Source organism: Garra rufa, chromosome 20 (assembly GCF_049309525.1).
Source record: "Garra rufa chromosome 20, GarRuf1.0, whole genome shotgun sequence".
Taxonomy (NCBI): Eukaryota; Metazoa; Chordata; class Actinopteri; order Cypriniformes; family Cyprinidae; genus Garra; species Garra rufa.
This window is the reverse complement of record NC_133380.1, coordinates 9472747-9496686: the sequence shown is the minus strand read 5'-3', so window position 1 is coordinate 9496686 and position 23940 is coordinate 9472747. Positions and strand designations below refer to the sequence as shown.

The following is a 23940-nucleotide window of genomic DNA, read 5'->3' as shown; positions in this document are numbered from 1 at the left end:
AAAACGTATGAATACTTTCGCAAGGCACTATATACCTTTACAAAGGACCATCATTTCAACCTAACAGCTGTTCAATATTAAAAAATTAACAAAACTAAAATGTCATTCATAATCGTAAAATCTACTTCAAATAAACGTGTCCCATGTTAAATGAACTAAATGGTAGGAATATTTAATCATTTTAGCCATCAACAAGCATTTAAACTGAAAACGCCACACTTTCTTTGAACAAGTTAATAGACTCAAATCATACTGCAGTTTGTGCTACGATCATTAAATGATCTCTCAAATTGTGTTTACTTATATTACCTTAGATTACAAGTTATATGTTTTATGATATTTGTAGTGATAAAAAAGGCTATTTCAGTGTTTTCAGCCAAGAAGCATCAAGCCAAAACCATTTAGAAAAGCATTTTACAAGGGCAATACAACTCACATTTTCTCACATTACTCACATCACAGTGCAAACAAAAGCTGTTGTAACTATGGCATTCTGGCAGAAAGTATAGTTACCGTGGTATATTTTTGTAAGATGCCTCACGAATAAGCCAGCAAGTTATGCTGAGAACCATCAAATCTAATACAATATCGTATTTGATGCACTGGCAATGCCTTAATAAATATGTATAACAATAAAGAAAGTTATTAATTGTATACTTATAAAAACTAACACATTTTGTCAGATTAAACATCTCTTGCTCAGTGTAGGGAACGCACATCTTGTCACACATATGAGATACTATCATGATGTTAACCAGAAGGTTATGCTCCTTGAGAACCAGTTTCACTCTTATCTTATCATGAATGGACAGGACTGCGCTGAGAGCCGGGTACCTGACAGTGTGTAGAAGGAAGTAAAGAGTAACAGGAAGGGAGGGAAGACACACAAGAGGACATGATTAAGTGTGACGGGTAAAAATAGCACTGCGTCCGCAGAGCACACTGAGAAATGCGGCCAACGCTAACGCTAGCGCTCAGGGATTAGCGGCCAGGGAACTAGGGGTGGAGGGGGGGGGGGGGGAAACGCTGAAGGAGGGGAGGTGGAAAGTTAGGAGAGGAGCATGTGAGGGGAAAGTGGGACAGAGGATGGCTATGAGTAAGAATGATGGAAGAGAAATGTAGGTTGATGGTGCTGAGGTGCAATGCTAGGTCAAACTCAGAGATGAGTGATTTATTTATAAATCATATATATGATATATTATTTTATAAAAATAAATAATACACAAGTATGTTGTACAATAAATAAATAAATAAACAAACAACTGTTATTTTATCATTTTAAGGGGTGGCTGATGCCAGTACCGATTATTATAGATCAAGTAGTTTGATGATCGATATTTTGAACCGATATGTCTGGTGTAAAAATGAAAATTAATGTTAAAATTAAGAATAACAAGAGCTCGGACAATTTTTTTTAAAAATGTTTTTAAATGATTTTAGCTGCAAATCAGTTTTTTTTCCTGATTATGAATAATTAAAACTTTGACAGTAAAATAATAATAAAAAAAAAACATTTTAAACATTCTAAAAATATAAACAATATAAATGTAAAAATATTATTATTTTATTTCCTGGTAAAAAAAAAAAGTGGATTTTTTAATGAATAAAAATGCCATTAATATACAAAAATATTGATAAAATTATATAAAAATAAATAATACACAAATACTTAAATACATAAATAAATAAATGTAATTTTGTCATTTTAGGGGTTGGCTGATGCCGGTACCGATTATTATAGATCAAGTAGATTGATAACCGATATTTTGAACCGTCTGGTGTAAAAATTAAAAAGTATGTTAAAATTAAGAATAACAAGGGCTCTGACAAAAAATGCTTTTAAATGATTTTATCTGCAAATCGGCTTTGAAAATTACCAATACCATTAATTATAAAAATGCTTAATTTAAAAAACAAACAATATAAACGTCAAATTACTATTATTAGTAGTAATTTTCTTGGTAAAAAGAAATTGGATTGGAAATTGGATTTTTAAATGAATAAAAAATTCCATTTAAATACAAAATTATTGATAAAATTATATAAAAATAAATTATGCACAAATATTTTGTACAATAAATAATTGTTATTTTTACATTTTAGTGGTCGACCAATATGTGTTTTTCATGCCTTACTGATTATCATACATCAAGTAGACCGATAACGATATTATGAACCGATATATATGTCTGGTGTAAAGATGAAAATTAATGTCAAAGTTAAGAATAACAAGGGCTCTGACAAAAACTTTCTTTAAATGCTTTTAAATTATTTTATCTGCAAATCAGTTTTGATAATGACTGATACAGATAACCACAAAAATGCCGATATTTGGCCAGGCCGATAATATTTTTTTTCCCAGATGATGAATGATTAAAACTTTGACAGCCAATCAGAATCCATCTGAATTCAGAGTGCTTGAGCATTTAAAGTGGCAGGTGCCATAACAGCAATACACAGTTTGTGCACTTATAATAAATATGTTACTGTGTGTATATGAAAATTATTATCTTAATAGTTATCTTTATAGTAATCTGTGTATCCTGAAGGCCCATTCACACAAAATGTACTAAATGTACATAATATGTAATTAAAATGTAGCACAATATACTAATATCTACATACAGACTTTCACAAATTCACATAAGCGCAAAACAAAATAATGTCAGGAGCTATCAATGCATTACTCATAATCCTAAAATATGCATCTGATCTCTGTTCCAGAGCCAACAAAAACAACCGTTCATGTTCACTCTCACTTTTTTCTTTTCTGTTGCAAGCAAAACCGGTCTGGAATACAACGCCTTATCTAGATGATCACTGTAAGAGGATCCATTGACGGAAATGTAGAAGACCTTTATTGGGAGACACTTTGTACAATCACAGATTCAGTCTATTAATTATCCATTAAAACTTAACAACTGCATCAAAACTCACTCAAACTTTCAAAGTGATCACTATCTTGTTGCCTCAAGCATGGTCGTTGTTAAAATTCACAGGATACAATCTGAATGGTTGTTTCTTGACATTATGCTATAGTGAGCTGCTGCTCCTCACAGAAGCCTGGGACTATGTTTGTGGCTGTGACCCAGCATCAGAAAGAAAGGGCAAACCTTCGAATGACACTTTAAGGCTCTCTGGAAACCAGGCCTTTTAAACAGCTTAAGCAGCCTATTAATACCATGAGGGATCTAAAGATTTAGCAGTGGCAAGCTCTCAAAGCAGAAGTACAGTGAGCAAAGCCCCGCCACTACTTGTTCTTGTACAGCTATACCCAAAGAAAGCAGGAGAGGAAGGAGAAGAAAAGATCCTTGTATTATTAAAAAAAAGTCAAGTGTATCCCCCATTACAGCCTTGCTCATAATAGCAGTATCATAATCTAATGGAATACTGTATAGATGATGTACAGTACTTGTAATGCCACAATACTTTTATCATTACAAAAAAGAAATATATAAACTTTGTTTTTTATATAAAAATTATATAAATGTTAAATTATTATTATTATTATTATGCAAATATTTTGTACAATACATACATATAATAATAATAATATAATATAATGTAATAAATTAAATAAAAAATAGTACTACTACTGTATGTAATAGTACTGCTTTATGTACAACATTATAATGTATACAATTCAATTAAATTATAAACAGTAAAGGTCATAGGTTTACATACACCTTGCAGAATCTGCAAAATGTTAATTATTTTACCAAAATAAGAGAGATTATACAAAATGTGTGTTATTGTTTTATTTAGTACTGACCTGAATAAGATATTTCACATAAAAGACATTTACATATAGTCCACAAGATAAAATGCCCACTGTTCTTCAGAAAAATTCTTTAGGTCCCACAAATTTTTGGGGTTTTTCAGCATTTTTGTGAATTTGAACCCTTTCCAACAATGACTGTATGATTTTGAGATCCATCCTTTCACATTGAGAACAACTGAGAGGCTCATATGCAACTATTACAGAAGGTTCAAACGGTCACTTATGCATTCAGAAGGAAACACGATGCATTAAGAACTGGGGGTGAAAACTTTTTGAATTTGAAGATCAGGGTAAATTGAACTTATTTTGTCTTCTGGGAAACATGCAAGTATCTTCTGTAGTTTCTGAAGGGCAGTACTAAATGAAAAAAAAAAAGACATTTAAGCAAAATAAGAAAAATGTACACATCTTCATTCTGTTCAAAAGTTTACACCCCTGGCTCATAATGCATCGTTTTTCATTCTAGAGCATCGGTGAGCGTTTGAACCTTCTGTAATAGTTGCATATGAGTCCCTCAGTTGTCCGCAGTGTGAAAAGATGGATCTCAAAAATCATACAGTCATTGTTGGAAAGGGTTCAAATTTACAAAAATGCTGGAAAACCAAATAATTTGTGGGACCTGAAAGATTTATCTGAAAAACAGCAGGCAGTTTACCTGTTTAGGACAAGCAAGAGACTAATGAACAACTATCACTAAACAAAAAACACAGCTGTGGATCATTCAGGTGACAACACAGTATTAAGAATCAAGTGGATGTAAACTTTTACACGGGGTAATTTTTCGAAAATTCAACTATTATTTTCTCTTTATTATGTAAAATATCTTATTCAGGTCAGTACTAAATAAAAAATAACATGAATTTCTGCTAATTGTATGTAAACTTTTGACCTCAACTGTATATATATATATATATATATATATTGTTAAAAATTGTAAAAAAATAAATAAAAATTAAGTACTTTTATTATTATTATTATTAATAATAATAATAATAATAATAATAATAATAATAGAAATTTAAGCATTATTTTTGACATCTGGGCTGAGAGCACTGTCTATAGTCTTTACTTTGTTTGTTTGTTAAGCACAGCTCATCCTGTATGAGAAACCTGTGGTAGACCCCAGGCCTTTGACAGACCCCTGATCTATCTGTCCACCTACACAGCTGTGCCTCATCAATCAAACAGGAAGTGCATCAGCGTATGTCTGTTCAGTAGTGTGTTGCAGAAGTTGAGTTACTGGCCCTTTAAAAATGACAATATTATTTAAATAGTTATTTAAATATTTAAAGGAATAGTTCAATCAAAAATGAAGTTCTGTCAATAATTTCTAACCCTCATGTCGTTCCAAACCCATAAGACCTTCATTCATTTTCGTAAATAAGACATTTTGATGAAATCAGAGAGCTTTCTGGGCCACGTTCAAGTAGTGAGGACATCGTTAAAATAGTCATGTGTCAATGTAATGTGACATCAGTGGTTCAAGAAGATGAATAAAGGTCTCACAAGTTTTGGAACGACATGCGAGTGAGTAATTAATGATAGAATGTTCATTTTTGGGTAAACTAACCTTTTAACCCTAAAATAGGGCATTTACCTCAAGTACATTTGTGCATTGTCCACCTTTGACTAGAGTTTTTGGAGCGAGAAGCAGGTGAGCTTTTCACTGACCACGACTGCATCTCTATCATCACACCACAAAACATCCATTGTTCCAGCCTTGTATCCATTTCAAGTCAAGTCCTAAAATCCTGAAATGTAGGCATTCAATGGAAAAAAAAAAAAGATCCAATCTGGCATATAAACAAGACACAGTGTGTCGAAACTTACAGAAATACCCTTTAAAAGCTGTAAATAGAATTATTTTATTTAAATTAAACTTAAAAATAGACTAAAAATCATTAAACTAATAATTTTGAATCAATTTTTCCACACAAACCTATGATGACTAATTGGTAACACTACACTGTCCCCCATAAGCTACACTATTAAAACATTGTCACACTACTGAAAAAAAAAAATAGTTAGTGGGAAACAGTGCTTCTCTGTGAAGAGCATTTGTGAACCCTCAGCTGCCAGTTACACTTTCAGTTCACTTTAGTTTAACAAAAAACACTCCACCACAAGCTTATAACTGTAACACCCGCAGATGGTTAAGACTTTATATGCATATCTGACTGTGTTCGGTGCAGCTAGTGCTATTCACAGCCAATAATGAAATGAGCACTTTCCCTAATATTTGCATATGGTATCAGTAATAATGTGACAGCCATCTGCTGCTGCCACAGTTGACAGCACAGAAGAAGACGAGTCATGATCAGAGCAAACATGACCTTGCTATATCACAAGCTCATCTACTTTGTATTTGCTTAGATGCATCTAATTAAATGTAATTTCCATCAATGGCACTGCAGAATGTTTTGCCTCTGCAACCTTAAACCTGCTTTGCTCACGTCCTAAAAGGTTCAGTGTTAATGTGTGGGTGGTTAATTTAATTTAATTTAATTTAATTTAATTTAATTTAATTTGGACAATAATGATGTAATGATGTTTTATTTTTATATTTGTATATTTAAATATCTCTTTTATATATTATATTTTACTTGAGCCTGAACTCTAGGCCAGACATAAGTCTTACTTATGGCAGTTTATGACATAATCTTCATAAATGCATGAGCATATGTGAGGATTTTGAGACTTAATTTTGGCAGACTGAAGTCATTTCGGATAAGCTCAAGGTGTCAAGTAGCAGAAGATAGCTGATAGAAGACAAAAGCCTGAAACAGTACCTGGGTGGAGCACAGCTAAAGGAGAAGGCCATCTTTTTGTTAGTGTATGAAGAAACATGACTGGTTAGCAATACAGAACTGTGTAAGGAAACCGGGTAAGGAAATACTCAGAAATGTGGTAACCCAGAAATCATTCAAGAGTGACTTTTAGGTTGCCACATTGAGTATTTCCTGATAACATCTGTACATTATAAAAATATGAGAAGTAAGGGACTGAAAACTATTACCAACTTGACTGTCATGAAACCTAACTTGCATACAGAAGGGTGAGGCCATTTACATCCAAATGGCATCTAAATTAACTACCATAAACTAGCCATACGCTATCAAAATTCTCTGGATTCTTGACTTATTGAATGGAAATATACAGTTGCAATCAAAATTATTCAACCCCCTTGAGCTGCAAGACATATATTATTTTTTGCAAACAACTTGACAAAGACATCAGTACACTATTAGAGAAAGTTTATTCATACACATTTGAGTAATTCTGAGAATGTAAGTTGATGAAAAATGAAAAAGTCAAACTCCAAAGGTTCATGTTCAAAATTATTTATGCCCCAAAAGTGAAATTTAGTGCAGAATATTTAATTTTTTTAAAAACGAAGTGCTTAGAAGCGTCTATCACCTCTCTACTGCAATCTTGGCTGATTCCTCACCTGACAAGCTTCCAGATCACTGATAATCTTTAGTTTTCACATTGCTACTGCTTTCTTCAAATTCAACCAAATATTTTCAATGAGAATTAAATCTGGAGACTGAACAGACCACTCAAGTACATTTTATGACTGATCCCTGAACCAAGCTAAAGCAGATTTGGATGCGTATTTTGGGATGGCTGTCCTGGTCCTGCAGGAAAGTCCATTGATCATCAGCTTCAGTCTTTGCACCAAAGGCATCACAATTCTTGCCAAAATGGCCTGATACTTCAAAGAACCTTCATCTTATTCTCTGCATTGAAATATTTTCCACCTTTCGTTGGATCATCTTGAAAGTCTTTGGCTCATTGCAGGTATATCCTCAGTTGTTCTGATCAAACATTTTTTGATATTGTGCTTTTTCTTCAACACCCTCAAAGGTTTTCTAGTACAGCACATTTTAAACTAAGGAATAAGGCTGCCAGCTGTGTCTCTAGGAACTTTTAATACCTTGGAAATCTTCATATAGCCTTAGACTTTCTAAAATTATTTCTTCTCTACAGCTTTTGTAAGAGCTCTCTTGACTTTGCCACATTACCTACTCAAACTTCAGCACATGCATTGGCTAACTAAATGTATGTGTAACAGCTCAAGCTAATTGTGTTTTCTAATAGAGTTTCTAATAATTTAATCCTGTTTAAATAGACTATTTGTGACCCTGGACCACAAAACCAGTCTTAAGTCGCTGGGGTATATTTGTAGCAATAGCCAAAAATACATCGCATGGGTCAAAATTTTTGATTTTTCTTTTATGCCAAAAATCATTAAGAAATTAAGTAAAGTTCATGTTCCATGAAGATTTTTTGTAAAATTCCTACTGTAAACATATCAAAATGTAATTTTTGATTTGTAATATGCATTGTTAAGAACCTAATTTGGACAACTTTAAAGGTGATTTTCTCAGTCTTTTTGATTTTTTTTGCATCCTCAGATTTCTGATTTCAAATAGATGTATCTTGGCCAAATATTGTCCTATCCTAACAAACCATACATCAATAGAAAGCTTATTTATTGAGCTTTCATATGATGTATAAATCTCAGTTTTGTCAAATTTAACCTTATGACTGGTTTTGTGGTCCAGGGTCACATTTTGTACCCCACCATACAAATAAGTGACAAAAAAAGCAGCAATGTTAAATATGGGTTAAATAATTATGACAAAGCTGTGTTATTAAAAAAAAAACCCGTAGAATTCAAAAATATTACATTATATATATTGACATCATAATTTTTATAATATATACATATATACAGTCAAGCCCGAAATTTTTCATACCCCTGGCAAATTCTGACTTAAAGGTACTTTTATTCAACCAGCAAGTTTGTTTTTTTTTGACCGGAAATGACACAGGCTTCTCCCTAAAGATAATAAGATGATGTACAAGAGGCATCATTGTGGAAAAAAATATTACTCGTCTTTTATTTACATTTTAACAAAAAGTGGCATGTCCAAAATTATTCATACCCCTCTCAATAATCAATAGAAAAGCCTTTTTTTACGGTGGCCGAGAGAGCTCAACACGCTGCAACTTAAGAAAACACATGCAAACAGAAAGAAAACGACAACAAATAAAAAAAAACATCTTCATCAGTGTGACAAAACAGGCGCTGCAAATCCTCGCAACGCAAACACAAATACGGAAACGCTGCAAACACAAAAAAAAAAAACGCTGCAAACACAATTCACGATACAGTTGAGAGGAAAGCCTCGGTGCTTCGAAAAGCTTCATTTTCCCATCACTAAGTTCATCTTTATCAACTTTTAGTTCACCGATAACACCTCTGCTCTGACCAACAGCCACTGAACAAATAATCAGGTCCCAGATGGGTTCGTCACTTTTTGAGGTCCCCCTGAAACATTTCCGTTGTGCTCCGTGCTATTTGCAGCGCTTTTTTTGTGTTTGCAGCCTTTTTTTTGTGTTTGCAGAATTTCGGTATTTGTGTTTGCGTTGCGAGGATTTGCAGCGCCTGTGTTGTCAAACTGATGAAGATGTTTTTTTTAATTAGTTGTCGTTTTATTCTGTTTGCATGTGTTTTCTTAAGTTGCAGCGTGTTGAGCTCTCTCGGCCACCGTATTAATTAGCTCTTACAGCAATCAAACGCTTCCTATAATTGTCTCCACTGGTATTTTTGCCCATTCATCTTTAGCAATGAGCTCCAACTCTTTCAGGTTGGAGGGTCTCCTTGCCATCACCCTGATCTTTAGCTCCCTCTGGCAGGACATCTTGCCTGGGCCAACCATTTCTTTACCACCTTTGCTGTGTGTTTTGGGTCGTTGTCATGCTGAAATGTCCACTGGTGTCCAAGGCCAAGTTTCTCTTCAGACTGCCTGATGTTGTTGTTGAGAATTTTGATGTATTGCTCCTTTTTTTAATGATGCCGTTTACTGTAATTAGGTTCCCTGGTCCACCGGCTAAACAAAAAAAAAAAACCAAAACATTAGGTTCCCACCACCATGTTTGACAGTGGGGATGGTGTTCTTAGGGTTGAAGGCTTCTTTTTTATGCCAAATGAAGGCTACATCATTGTGTCCAAACAATTCAATTTTTGTTTCATCTGTTTTTGTTTCAAACATTTAGATATGGTCTTATAGCCCTTTCCTGACTTGTGAGCAGCCGCAATGCACAGCCACAGGTCCTCAGTGAGCTCCTTTGTCTTAGCCATGACTGTCCACAAACCAACAGCAGAGAGCTTCTGTTTTTCACCTGTTGAGTTGATTAAAACAGCTGTTCCCAATGAATCAGGGTAATTAGGATGCTTTAGAACAGCTTGGACTATTTGGAATGGTATAGAACTTTGGATTTTCCCATAGACTGTGACAGTTTGCAAAGGGTATGAATAATTTTGGACATGCCACTTTTTGTTCAAATGTAAATAAAAGCTGAGTAATATTTTTTTCCACAATGATGCCTCTTGTACATCGTCTTATTATCTTCTGGGAGAAGCCTGTGTCATTTCCGGGCAAAAAAAAACTTTAAGTAACTTTAAGTCAGAATTTGCCAGGGGTATGAATAATTTCGGGCTTGACGGTATATAAGCCCTGGATCTTCAGAAAAGCTTGTATTTGTAAAGTACTGCAGTCTCTGGGGGAGTAATATCCATTCTCTACAGAGAATATTCTTGTTAGCCCTTCATCTTTTAGCTTCAGTCAACACTAAAAAGCTTTTGAGTGTATACACTGGACAGGGAGAATCTGCCATCCATGTGGCTAACTAGAGCTGTCTGACTCTCAGCTTCACCCATCAGTCCCTATAAAAACAACACCTGTCCATCAAAGTCTGTCACACTGAAGCCAAAGTAATGGACAGTTCCGCTTCCCATCCATCTGGGTTTACTAAAGCTGACGCAAACAAAATATACATACGGACACACATGGATGTGCTATGATACACACAATGAACTCCAGAAAACGCCAACACACAGCCATACAAAATAAACTGACAAAGACCCATCCATCTGCCACATTCACTCATCCTCATGAACAACCACGACTGATCCGCTGTTTGGAGTATCACATAGCTGCTTCTATAAAGCAAAATAACAATAAGCCTTCGGCAAACACTCAATAAAAACACAGATAACAGATAATGACAAGACAAAAACAAATGGCAAAATATATATCAGCTATAAAAATAACCAGCAGGTGACTGACACACTCAGTATATAATGTTGACACAAGAAGTGCTACCAGCAAATAGAAAAGATGCTTGATTTTCTATTCAGTGACCTTCAGTTAGGTAAATAAATCTATCCCAGATGATCAGATCATTTCAAAAACTTTAATAAATTCATAAAAGATTCATTCTGGAGGCAACAGGCTAGCTACAGTGTTTTTAAAGGATGCATCATTCAAACGTTTAGAGTCAGTCATTTTATTTTATTTGTTTATTATTTTAATTGTATAATAGTACTTAAATCGTCAAAAGTAACAGTAAAGACTTAAAATATTAATGTTTTCAACACTAATAATAATAATAATAAATGTTTCTTGAGCAGCAAATTAGCATATTAGAATGATTTCTAAAAGACTAAAGACTGGTGTAATGATGCTGAAAATTCAGCATTTCATCACAGAAATAAAAATCTGTTTAACAACTGTGCTACATTTTATGATATTTTAAATTGTAATAATATTTCAAAATTTGTACTGTATTTTTGATGCAAAAATGTGGCCTTAGTGAGCATAAGAAACTTAAAATACATTAAAAAGTCTTAATTCACACTTACACTTTTAAACAGTAGTGTATGTATATGCAAGTGAGATATTAGAGCTACATCAGCAGAAAATTATCACATTCATGAATTATTATGCTGCTTTTTTTGTCACTCTGCAAGCTTAATAATCCATTCACTTTCATTTTAGAGAAAGAACAGCTAGAACATAATGCAAACATGAGGAAAAAACATTTTATGTTCCACAGAAGAAATAAAATCATTTAATAAAACACGAGGGTGAGTAATTTTTGAAAAAATTTCTATTCCTGGATGCACTCGTTTTTTTAAAAGGCACAGTAGCAAAAACAGACGGTTTGATTTTAAGGGTCAGAGAAAGGATGCAAAACGTCAAACTAAATTACGACTGTTTTTGATACAAGAAGCTTTGACTAATGTTCAAAATGGACTTCAGGGGGGAAAAAATGATACAGAAGTGCAGAATATTTTAGCGCTCTTTCCAATTCCTCAAGCCAAATATGCAGAAAGCCTCGGTTCTCTGAGGAGGAGGACGCCACGGCCTCAGCAGCCTCATGCTGTAACAAGACAGACTTGGATAGAAAGAATCACTGACTTGAAGCCAAATGCCAGTTTTATTGCAATTATGAGGGATATAAATGTACCTAAAAAATTTAAGGATTGTAATGAAAAAAAGATTCTACATACGGCATTTCCATTCAAGCACCTCTTTTGGACTTAAAAGGTAATACAACAGTGTGAAGCACATTAAAACATCAACGTCACAGAAAGAAACCCCTCAGACTGGGCAAAGACTTCAGATATTAAAAAGCCAGAATTGAGCAGCAGTGCCACAAGCAAAGGCTTGAACACTTCACATGCAAAAACCTCTGACAGCCTCCAACAGCTGGCAATGACAGGTAACTTCACCAGTTGACACACATTTCAAATCCTATTTGCAAGCCTGTGTTTTAGCTAATATTACAGAGACAATCACTGGCTGTCTTTATTCTAGCGGTCTCTTTCAAATATGCACTAGAAATGGGAAAATGAATTAAAAATAAAATTTATGAGACATTTAGGGTGATTTTATAAAATTAATACAGTGTTATAATTGGTATAACACATTTAATATACAATGCTTTTAAATAAACTAAATTGCCAGGAAGTAAATAATTTGATAATTACCGACGCTGATATTCATTTGTATGGTTATCGGTATTATTAATTTTTAAAACTGATTTGCCGATAAAATAATTTTAAAGTGTAGTTTAGAAAGTTTTTGTAAGAGCCCTATATATGTAGATATCTGTATACATATACTGTATATATGTGTGTGTGTGTCTACATATAATGTTAAGGTTCAATCGATTATCATGACAATATTAAGCATTTTTATCGTTATCGTTCATTTTCAAAAATGATTTGCAGATAAAATAATTTAAAAGTCTAGTTTAGAAAGCTTTTGTAAGAGCCCTTGTTATTCCTAATTCTGACATTAATTTTATTTTTACGCCAGATATATAAATTGGCTCAAAGTATCAGTTATTGGTGTACTTAATCTGTAATAATCGGTATCGGCATAGGCCCTGATAAACACATAATTATATATATATGTGTGCGTGTGTGTGTGTGTGTGTGTGTGTGTGTGTGTGTGTGTGTGTGTACATATACAATTAAAGTTAAACCGATTATCAGTGACAATATTAAGCATTTTTATCGTTATCAGTCATTTTCAAAACTGATTTGCTGATAAAATAATTGTAAAGTATTTTAAGTCCTTGTTATTCTTAATTTTTACCTTAATTTTCATTTTTACTTGATCTGTAATGATCCGTATCGGCATCAGCCCTGAAAAACACATATCGTCGACCCCTATAAAATTACATAAAATTAAATGATCTCTCGACTTCTCTCATAAAGAGGTAACGCATTACAAGTAGCACAAGTTACATAATTTCAAGCAAGTAAGAAAGTAAGGCATTAGTTTTAAATTTACACACCGACAAGAAGCTGAGAATGACCTGATTTTAAAAAGGGGATATTACTTTTAAAGATTAAAAAAATAAAACTGGGTGGATTTTTGTCATTGTAGGGTGGTTGTGTACACAAACTGCCAACACACATTAATGTTCAAACAACATGTAAAAGTGAGTTTTGCATCTGATTACCCCTTTAAATTATGGGTCGGCCGATCTGCCTGACCAATTATCGGCACCGATATTAAGCATTTTTATGGTTATCGGTATCGTCATCATTTTCAAAACTGATCTGCCGATAAAATAATACATAATGCATACATATATATCGAGATATTGGGTATCAGTCTACTTTATCTGTACTAATTGTACCGGCATTAGCCCAGAAAATCACATATGCATCAACCCTTATATAAAATCTCGTAAAATAACACGATCTCTCAATTTCTCTCATAATGGGTAATGCATTACAAGTAACACAAGTTATGTAATCAGATTACTTTTTTTTTCCATAAAAGGAACTAACGCAGTTACTTTTTAAATGAAGTAACGCAATATTGTAATGCATTAAGTATTAAGTAACTTTCCCCAACACTGCAATATAAACAATAACATTTTACTGACGCAAAAATGCCTCCTTAAATAATCAGTAATCAGCTGTAAAGCTCTGATCTAAGCATCTCTAGCTTTTGCCTCTTGGCTTAAGACTGACTGAGACCTTAGACACACAGGTGGGAAGATAATGCACTAAATAAACACACCAACTGCTAAAAGAGTGAGACGACACATCATGCTGTAATCAAGGTGTTCAAGTTCACAGAAAAATGACAGACAGGTGTGTTACTGTTGAAAATAAACCTCCCTCTCAATACACAAACGCATTACATTTTGTTTCATCATTCTCACTATTTTGCCAAAATTGGGTGAGACCTCTTTCATCCAAGTGAAAACACAAGTGAAAGCATTTTTTATATGGCACCTTTTAAAAGTGTTACACAGACAATGTATTCCTATAACACTTGGGATTTCCATGTGATATCCTATTTAACAACTGCCTTGCTTATGTTAAAAGAAAAACACAACCCAGGCTTTTTGGGGAAAATGTGCTTGTGGCGGCATTTCTGCAAAATGGTATTACATTACTTTTTGCACATTTTAAAACACTTTCAAAGTGAAATGTCCAGTGAGTTATGGTAAAAGTATGTTTAGTTTTAACCAATTTGAACCTTGCAGTGTTTATGTTGGCTATTCCACGTAATACAGTAGTTTCATTTGAGCTTGAATGCAATAAAGGTATTTCTACATTCACCAGCATGACTGCAAAATACCACAACAACAATGAACAGCTGTAAACAATGAAAGCAGATATCTTTCAAAAAAGGAAACCAAAAAGGGCTAACACAGCTTCCAAAGAAATCTCGTTACATCTTAGAGTTCATAGTTATGGAGACATAAATGTTGCCTTACCTCGAAATTTCTTAGGAGGGTTGTTTAGGTCCCCGGATTCTGGTTGCACCACACAGCGGTCGTCAACCAGACTGTAGAGATGAAAGATGTGAGTCAGAGAACTTCTCTGGAGGCAGCATACTGAGTATCTCTATTTTTATACAGCTATTTTTCACATTTTATGAACTGATTGTGGGGGAAAAACTTCAACAGAGTTCAGAGTACTACAGTGCTATTCGTAGCTGACAGCATGACAAAAATAGACACTATATTTGAAGAAAATTGCAATTGAAAGTAGACTTTTGTTAGCATAGAGGTCATCAATAGGCTAAAATTTATCATTTACAGTCTTTTTTATCTGGAAAATGGGCAAATGTTAACAACCTAAAACGTTAAATATTAATTAAATATTTACATATATATTAAAATTAAGTTTTAAAAATAAATATTATACAAAGTTGAGGATAAAAGTTGACATACACCTTGCAGAATCTGCAGAATATCATACAAAATGCATGTTGTTTTTATTTAGTACTGACCTGAATAAGATATTTCACATAAAAGACGTTTACATATAGTCCACAAGAGTAAATAATAGTTGAATTTTTAAAAATGACCCTGTTTGAAAGTTTACATACACTTGATTCTTAATACTCTGTTGTTACCTGAATGATCCACAGCAGTTTTTTGTGTTTGTTTGTTTGTTTAGTGATAGTTGTTCATGAGTCCCTTGTTTGTCCTGAACAGTTCAACTACCTGCTGTTCTTCAGAAAAATCCTCCAGGTCACACAAATTCTCTGGTTTTTCAGCATTTTTGTGTATTTGAACCCTTTCCAACAATGACTATATGATTCTGAGATCCATCTTTTTACACTGAGGGACTCTGAGGACACTGAGGATATGCAACTATTAAGATCAAATGCTCTAATCACACTCTAGAATTAATTTGTCCAGAAGACACAGACTCAAAAAATTATAAATTGCAATAAGAAAAGAAAAAACATTTTTGTATAGTTTTTTATTTTTTAGTGAGTCCATCACAGGGTCACACTAAAACAGTCCTTTGCTTAATGTAAATCAGTAAGGAATAGTGTAATTTTTTTTTTTGTCTCTCTTACTGTACATGTGAAGTATTACAGTGTTAGCAAATCAAGAGGCCTTTGTGTTTCCTGAAAGGTTTATTTGCTTAAATGTATGAGCCACGGTGTTATCGTGTACGCTCATTATGAGCTAATGTCAATTTATACTGATCCAATCATTCGGTGATAATGTAATGACACCAAAATTTGCTTCTCATTATATCTTCTCTATATCTCTAAAAGCCAGAATGAGTCACTGGCAACCTAACTCTTATTCCACACAGCAGTTAAACACACTTCTGTTTGGTTATAAAAAAAACGGTGACAAATGCAAAGCGTGTCAGTTGTGGATAAACAGAACCGCAGCTGACATGTCAGTCCACATTATTTTCTTGCTATCAGTCATTTTGACTGTCAACTTCTCTGAAGTTTTTAAAAATGACAGATATGTGTTGTCAGAAAGCAATACACAATTCTTGTTTGGGTTTGAGTGAAGGTGGGAACTTAAAAAAAGTGACCAGATATTTTTGGGCCACAATATGCCAGACAAGACTGTCCTTAAAGGGATAGCTCACCCAAAACTATTTGAACCCTTTCCAACAACGACTGTATGATTTTGAGATCCATCTTTTCTCACTCAGGACAACTGAGAGACTCATATGCAACTATTACAGAAGGTTCAAATGCTCACTGATGCTCCAGAAGGAAACACAATGCATTATGTACACATTAAATGTTCAAAAGTTTTCACCCCAGGCTCTTAATGAATCGTTTTTCCTTCTGGAGCAACAGTGAGCGTTTGAACCTTCTGTAATAGTTGCATATGAGTCTCTCAGTTGCCCTCGGTGTAAAAAGATGGCGCTCAAATCATTGTCGGAAAGGGTTCAAATACACAAAAATGCTGAAAAACCAAAGAATTTGTGGGATCTAAAGGATTTTTCTGAAGAACAGCAGGCAATTTACCTGTTCAGGACAAACAAGGGACTCCTGAACAACTATCACTAAACAAAGATCATTCAGGTTACAACACAGTATTAAGAATCAAGTGTATGTAAACTTTTGAACAGGTTAATTTTTATAAATTCTATAATTATTTTCTCTTGTGGACTACATGTAAACATGTTTTATGTGAAATATTTTATTCAGTCAGTCAGTACTAAAAAAATAAGATGCATTTTGTATTATTCCTCTTACTTTAGTAAAATAACTAACATTTTGCAGATTCTTCAAGATGTATGTAAACTTTTGACTTTAGCTGTACAAATGAACGCATAACATGCATGTGTAAATGTACAAATCAAAACAAGAGCATCACAAGAGTAGCTGAATGCACAAACCAAACCTACACTACATTTTTGGCATCATGCATTTAAAATATATTTAAAACTATATAGAACATAACATAGAAAAATGTTACGTTTTATATATGTTATACACAGTTTTACATAAGTATTGTTAATTATCACAGGTGTATTCAAACATCCAAATTGAACTTATCCAGAATGTTTGTCCATTTTTGGCCAATGAAAGAAAAATGCTGTCTAGGTAGGCAACTTAAAAGTTTTAAACCACAAAAATATTGTATGCTAGTACATTATTTCAGCACAAGCTGTCTAAAAGCATTCCGAGGCTTCAAAACACTTAATACTGTCAAAGGTATTCAAATGAACCAGCAACAAGTCCGTATGTAATTTGCATGCTGTTTTCATCCATTCCCTGGCATGTGAATTTCACACTCTCCATTCACTAACGTACTGGTGGCTTTGGTCTTTTGGTCTGTTTGCACCTGACGGACGTGTGCACATGTGCAGGACTGTCAGTTCTCATCACACCAGCGTTGTGTCCTTTCTGGTTCCCTGTGCCCAGCTGTAGGCCAGGTGGCTCATTATCCCATCCGTGCTAAGGTCGCTCGGTGGCACTGAGACAAACACTACACACTACGTATGCCAGTGCGGCTAAATATAGCCGTGGCTCATGAGGATGTGCGCACGGTAGCAGGGCAGAGAAAGTGATTACAATGCACAACAACTGCACAGCGGCATCTTGACAAATGAGATCTGTCAATGTTCTGTTCTTCAAAGCAACACGCTTGCTTTTGTTGCCATGGATGGGTGACGTGGGGCAGCCGTGTGTGTGTGTGTGTGTGTGTGTGTGTGTGTGTGTGTGTGTGTGTGTGTGTGTGTGTAGTCACATCACACAGGTTGGCAAAGGGCGCTGATTGCCAGGAGGTGGCAGGGTGTGATTAAGCGAAGATGGCACAATCTCATTTCCAGGGGAAGGACGTGAGGAGGGCAGCTTTGAGACTTGGCTCCACTTAAGTGAAGTGCAGGAGCAGAATACAGAAACCTGAACGTGGAAGAGATCGCAACTAAGGGATTAAGGGATTAAGTTCATCCAAAAATGAAAATTCTGTCAATAATTACTCACCCTCATGTTGTTCCAAACCTGTAAGACCTTTGTTTTTTTGGAACATGAATTAAAATATTTTTGATGAAATCTGAGAGCTTTCTGACCCTGCACAGACTTCATTGCAATTTTATGCGTTCAAGGCCCGGAAAGGTACAGTAGTAAGGACATCGTTAAAATAGTTCATGTGACATCAGTGGCTCAAATGTAATTTTACAAAGCTGTGAGAATACTTTTGTGTGCAAAAAAAGGGCAATATTGAATAAAGTTGTTATTTTGGTCATTTTTAGCTTTATAAAAATTACGGTTGAACCACTGATGTCACATGGACCTTGGATCTTGACAGTGGTAGGACCCTTGCTGTCTATGGAGGATCAGAAAGCTCTTGAATTTCATTAAAAATATCTTAATTTGCATTCTGAAGATGAAAAAAGGTCTGGTTTGGAACGACATGAGGGTGAGTAATTAATGACAGAATTTTCATTTTTGGATGAACTATCCCTTTAAGCAACTTTTTGTCCTGTATTAATACACAATCTCTAATTTATGTAACTGCTGGGTTGCAAACTAAAAATGAGGGGAAATATAATGCTATATTGAAAGATTAAAATTGATTTTGCTGGCAGTCCAATACTCATTTCAATAAGAATCTGTGCAATCAGGGGTTTCATGTAAGAGCGAAAAATTTCCCCATGCAGATTTTGCTCATGTCATGCTGCCTTTGTGAGTACAAATTAGTGCAAAGTGCAAATATTTTCCAGAGATACATCTATTTGAAAATCTGGAACCTGAGGGTGCAAAAAAATCTAAATATTGAGAAAATCACCTTTAAATTGTCCAAAATAAAGTCCCTATTAAAGCATATTACTAATCAAAACTTAAGTTCTGATATATTTACAATAGGAAATTTACAAAATATCTTCATGGAACATGATCTTTACTTAATATACTAAAGATTTTTGGCATAAAAGAAAAATCCATAATTTTGACCCATACAATGTATTTTTGGCTATTGCCACAAATATACCCATGTTACCTAAGACTAGTTTTCTGGTCCAGGGCCACATTTCAGTAATGTAATTTCAGTGACTGCTCCTAAATTGTTTGGAATTAGCATAGAAAAATAGGCTAGATTTAACGTAAGTTGACATAAAATTCAACCACATAAAGGTGGTTTCATTTCAGCGGCACATCTTAGTCATTTCATTCAAACCGGCGTGATTGGGAGTTTCGTGTAAGGCCAAAAAATTTCCCCATACAGACTTTGCTCATGTTCAAGTGCATCATACATATTTGTATAATATATTTTCTAAGTGCATGTTATTGATCTTATTGTAAGTTTCGTTTGTTAACATTTGTTTTTAGTTATTAACGGTTTTAGTTAATATGAACTAATAATGAAAATACTTAAAGGGATAGTTCACCCAAAAATGAAAATAGACCCGTAAGACCTTCGTTCATCTTGAGAACACAAATGTAAATATTTTTGATCAAATCTAAGAGCGTTCTGACCCTGCGTAGACCGCAACACAATTAGGCTGCGTTCAAGGTCCAGATAGATAGTATGGACATGGTTAAAATACTGACTCTGGTTGACTGTTGACATGAAATATTATCTAAACCAATCTGGTGGTTACACGTGCTGACAGTTTGGATCAGAATCAATTTGTGACATGTGCACACAACTTGTATCAACACATATTGCATATTTTGCATGCTCAAGTTTGTTATTTCAAATGTAGATGTGTGGCAAATAGAGACTGATGTGGTTGCAATGCGCATGCAGTGGTGTGTTCGCAGCAAGAGGACACAACTGCAGGGTGCACAAGCTCCTGAGCACTTTGGAAAGATCAATGTCCCTTTAAGGCAAGTCATTTCACTCGGTGGCCATCTTTGAAATGCCTATTGGGCATGCAAGTGCAGCTCTATATATCTCTATGAATAGGGAAACATAAAACTCTCCAAAATGGTTCAACAAGCTTACAATTACATTTCATTTTTGAAATCACAGATGAAATCTGACAATAATTTGACAATTGTTTGAATAGCAATAAAAAAGGCTTCTTTTTCAGGCTAGAGCAGCCAATGTGCATGCGCAGTCATGAGCTTGAGTTTGTGAACACTGCCTGTTTTTATAGGAACCAGAGTTTCTAATGGCAGCTGCAGTGATGCGATGAATTTACTAATCAACGATTGGCTCTTTCATTAAAGTGCCCCTATTATGCCTTTTCAAATATGATATTTCATGTAGTGTGTCATGTAGCTGTATGTGAACATAAACTATCTGCAAAGTTGTGACGCCGACAGTGCACTATAAATGAAGTTTTTGTCTAACAAAAAAAAGAGTCGGCTCACATTCGCCTAAACGAGTCGTCAGCAATTCGAATCTTTTTTCTGTAACGGCCACACGTCACGAGCTACACATTTGCGTAATGTCCGCCCACGTTCAATTTCGTGAACAACTTGCCCGCCCACAAACAGTAGGCCTACCATTTTCACGTGGATTAACGTTACATCATGTCAAGAAGACGCCCTGCGAGTGAATTTGTTTTATATGCCCTTATATGCCCAAGGATGAGTGGTTAACGTTAATTTTTTCAACACCTCAGCAGTCCAATGCCAATCTTGTGTTGTGTTCGCGTCATTTTACTGATGACTGTTTTTCCAATCTTGGGGAGTAACGTTACAACGCGAGATTCACCAAACGCTTGGTTTTAAAAAATGGATCAGTGCCCAGTTTATTTGGACCGGCTTGCTCCTCTGAACTTCTACCTGTAAGTATGATTAATAATTGATGATTGTATTTTCTAGCGATCGTTCAAAATACGTCTTTGTGTACGTTATGGTGTGTAACAACCCCGCACATGTCTTGGTAACCGGCTAACTTGCGTTTCTGTAGTTCTGTTGTTCAGCTGTGAGTGCAATGTAGTCTAAAAATTGTGATTGATGCAGCTTGACTGTCTGTCTGCCTTATTAGTTTAAGTAATGATAATGATAAACGATGGCTTAACGCAGTGTTATGGGTTGTACGTTACAGTGTTGAAGTTCACAACGTAGAGGTGTGCCCGGTTCGCTTACAAAAGCAAATTGCAAGCACTTCCCACAGTTATAATATGACACCCACTGAGAAACGTCCTGCTCCAGTCGTGTTTGCAAAACAGTTTCTTGTCTATGTGCCACTTCAACCGTTTCATCGTCAGACTCCGGCTCGAATTGATAGGGTAAAATCGAGGCTATCTTTTCTACGCATTAACAGGTCTCCACAGCTGTCATTCAGTTATGCCAATGGGCGTTTCGTTTTGCGCTGAAGCGGTAGACCAATCCAAAAGGACTGCACCATCTGACCAATCACAGCAGTGAGGGCTCACGGAAAGGAGGGGTTTAGAGAGACTGATTCTTCGAACTGCTTCACACGAGTCGTTTACGAATCATTTAGAAACGGGGTAAAATTAAATCTAATTTTTGAGAAAACTAAAGTGTTTTTTGAACTTGCATACATGTAAACCTGTTTTAAGAGACTATTACAACAATATTAACTACCTTTAACATGGCATAATAGGGGCACTTTAAGAAGGCAGGGCTTATTTTACTTTCTCCCATTCATAAGTATAAGGAGCGCACAATTTTCCTATATATAAAGTCTTTGGGAAAGAAGGAAAAAGAGTGGCGCGCCTAGCATTTTAACGCATTTTTAGGCACATAATGTGCCCCTAAGAAGCATCAATTTTCTACCCCTCCCTCCACGGAAGACCACATTCAACTAGTCGTTCAATTATGTTCTGTAATGTTAAAATACTGATCAATACATTTGTCTCCGTTGCTCTCCAGTTTAGTTTTACCGTCCACCGCCACCATTTTGTATTCTGACAACCCCTCCTAGTACGTCAAAACCGAATTATCGCTATTCCGATTAATCATATTAGCTTGTTTACATGGTGTAATTTTTTTATTTATTCCTCCTCTTTCAATCCAACTAAAATTTCATTTTAATTTCGATTGTGGTGTTTACATGGAGCATTTTCATTCAGGTTGGACTTTTAAACTAGTTATAACTGGAATGCAATGCTCCATGTAAATGGGGCTACTGATGTCACACTGACTACTTCATTGATGTCCTTACTACCTTTCTTGGCCTTTAACGTGTCAGATGCATTGCTGTCTATGCAGGGTCAGAAAGCTCTCGGATTTCATCAAAAATATCTTAATTTGTGTTCTGAAGATGAATGAATATTTTATGGGTTTAGAACAACATGAAGATGAGTAATTAATGTCAGAATTATTCTTTTGCCCACATCTCACTATTCATATTTTCCTTTTTCCAAAATCCGCATCACAATACTGCCATCCGCCACTACTTCCATCTTAGCTTTAAAGGGATAGTTCACCCAAAAATGAAAATTCTGTCAATAATTACTAACCTTCATTACTTTCTCCATCTTGAGAACACAAAATAATAATTTTTGAGTGGTATTCTCATGGATGCATAGTGGAAACTGACACGGAAGAAAATAAATTGTTAACTGAAGTCGTTATTTTTGTTTTCTTTGCTCACAAGTATTCACATAGCGTCATAACATTACAGTAGAACCACTAATGTCACATGGACTATTTTTTTCCTTTTTCCTTACTACGTTTCTGGGCCTTGAACGTATCAGTTGCTTTACTTCCGGTCTATGGAGGATAAGAAAGCTGTTGGATTTCATCAGAAATATCTTAATTTGTATTCCGAAGATTAACAAAGGTCTTACAGGTTTGGAATGACATGAGAGTAATTCATGACAGAATTTTCATTTTTGGGTAAACTATCTCTTTAAGAGAGAGGAAAACACTTCCCATATTTGACCATATTTTGACTGAGACCAATCAAATCTTAAGCGATCTGACTTTTAGAGACCAGAATAGAGACTTCTTAGTTTCGTTGCCATTCATCATATCATACTAAAAATATATCAGAAATACACACTGTAAAACAAGCTGCACAAGAATAAACACAAAACATTTCTCAGTTACTTCTCATTTCTGAATGCTGTACATTCACTTTCTTCTTCCTCTTGTGCTCCTGTATTTTCATCAAGTTCCTCTTATTTAAAAACGCTGATGGCCACACACAGGGTGATGACACGAGGATGGTTGTCTTACCCTAAAGTGCTGATAAATCCATTGGTGGATCCCTCCGCATACAGGGAGCAGATGTCCCCGATGTGGAGGAAACTGGACATTTTGTCAGACATTTTGCTCCACTTTGCGGTGTGCCTGCGGATGAGATAACAAACCGATTAAGGTGCAATAAAATCAGCATAACACCTATATGTCCTTTATTCATCTTATTTAGACATTATATGTAGGTTAGCATGGAGATAGCGAGACAATAATAGTGTGAGGGCCATGGGGATGCATTCGAGAAAATGAGAATTTGCCATTTTGAGATGGCCTAGTTTTTGACAGGAATTCAAGGTCCTTATGCTGTATGGACGGATAATGAGAAACGCTCTAGAAAATACAGCTGTGCTACATGCTGAAAAGACACTTAATTACGTACACATTTTGTTGATTCTTTGCAATGTATTGCCTTGGCTTTCTAAAGGGCTGTAA

The 23940-nt window shown here is 35.0% G+C and overlaps 1 protein-coding gene across 1 annotated transcript in view; it reads right to left on the bottom strand.

The window, feature by feature from the left end:
• Window positions 1-23579, bottom strand: part of itpr1b (inositol 1,4,5-trisphosphate receptor, type 1b) — a 145286-nt gene extending 121707 nt beyond the window's left edge. The window contains exons 1-2 of the mRNA XM_073826386.1: window positions 23488-23579; window positions 14885-14955 (exon numbers count right to left, since the gene is read on the bottom strand). Of these exons, the coding sequence (XP_073682487.1) occupies window positions 14885-14955; window positions 23488-23579 (163 nt within the window). The remainder of the gene's footprint in view (window positions 1-14884; window positions 14956-23487) is intronic.
• Between the last annotated feature and the right edge of the window lie 361 nt (window positions 23580-23940).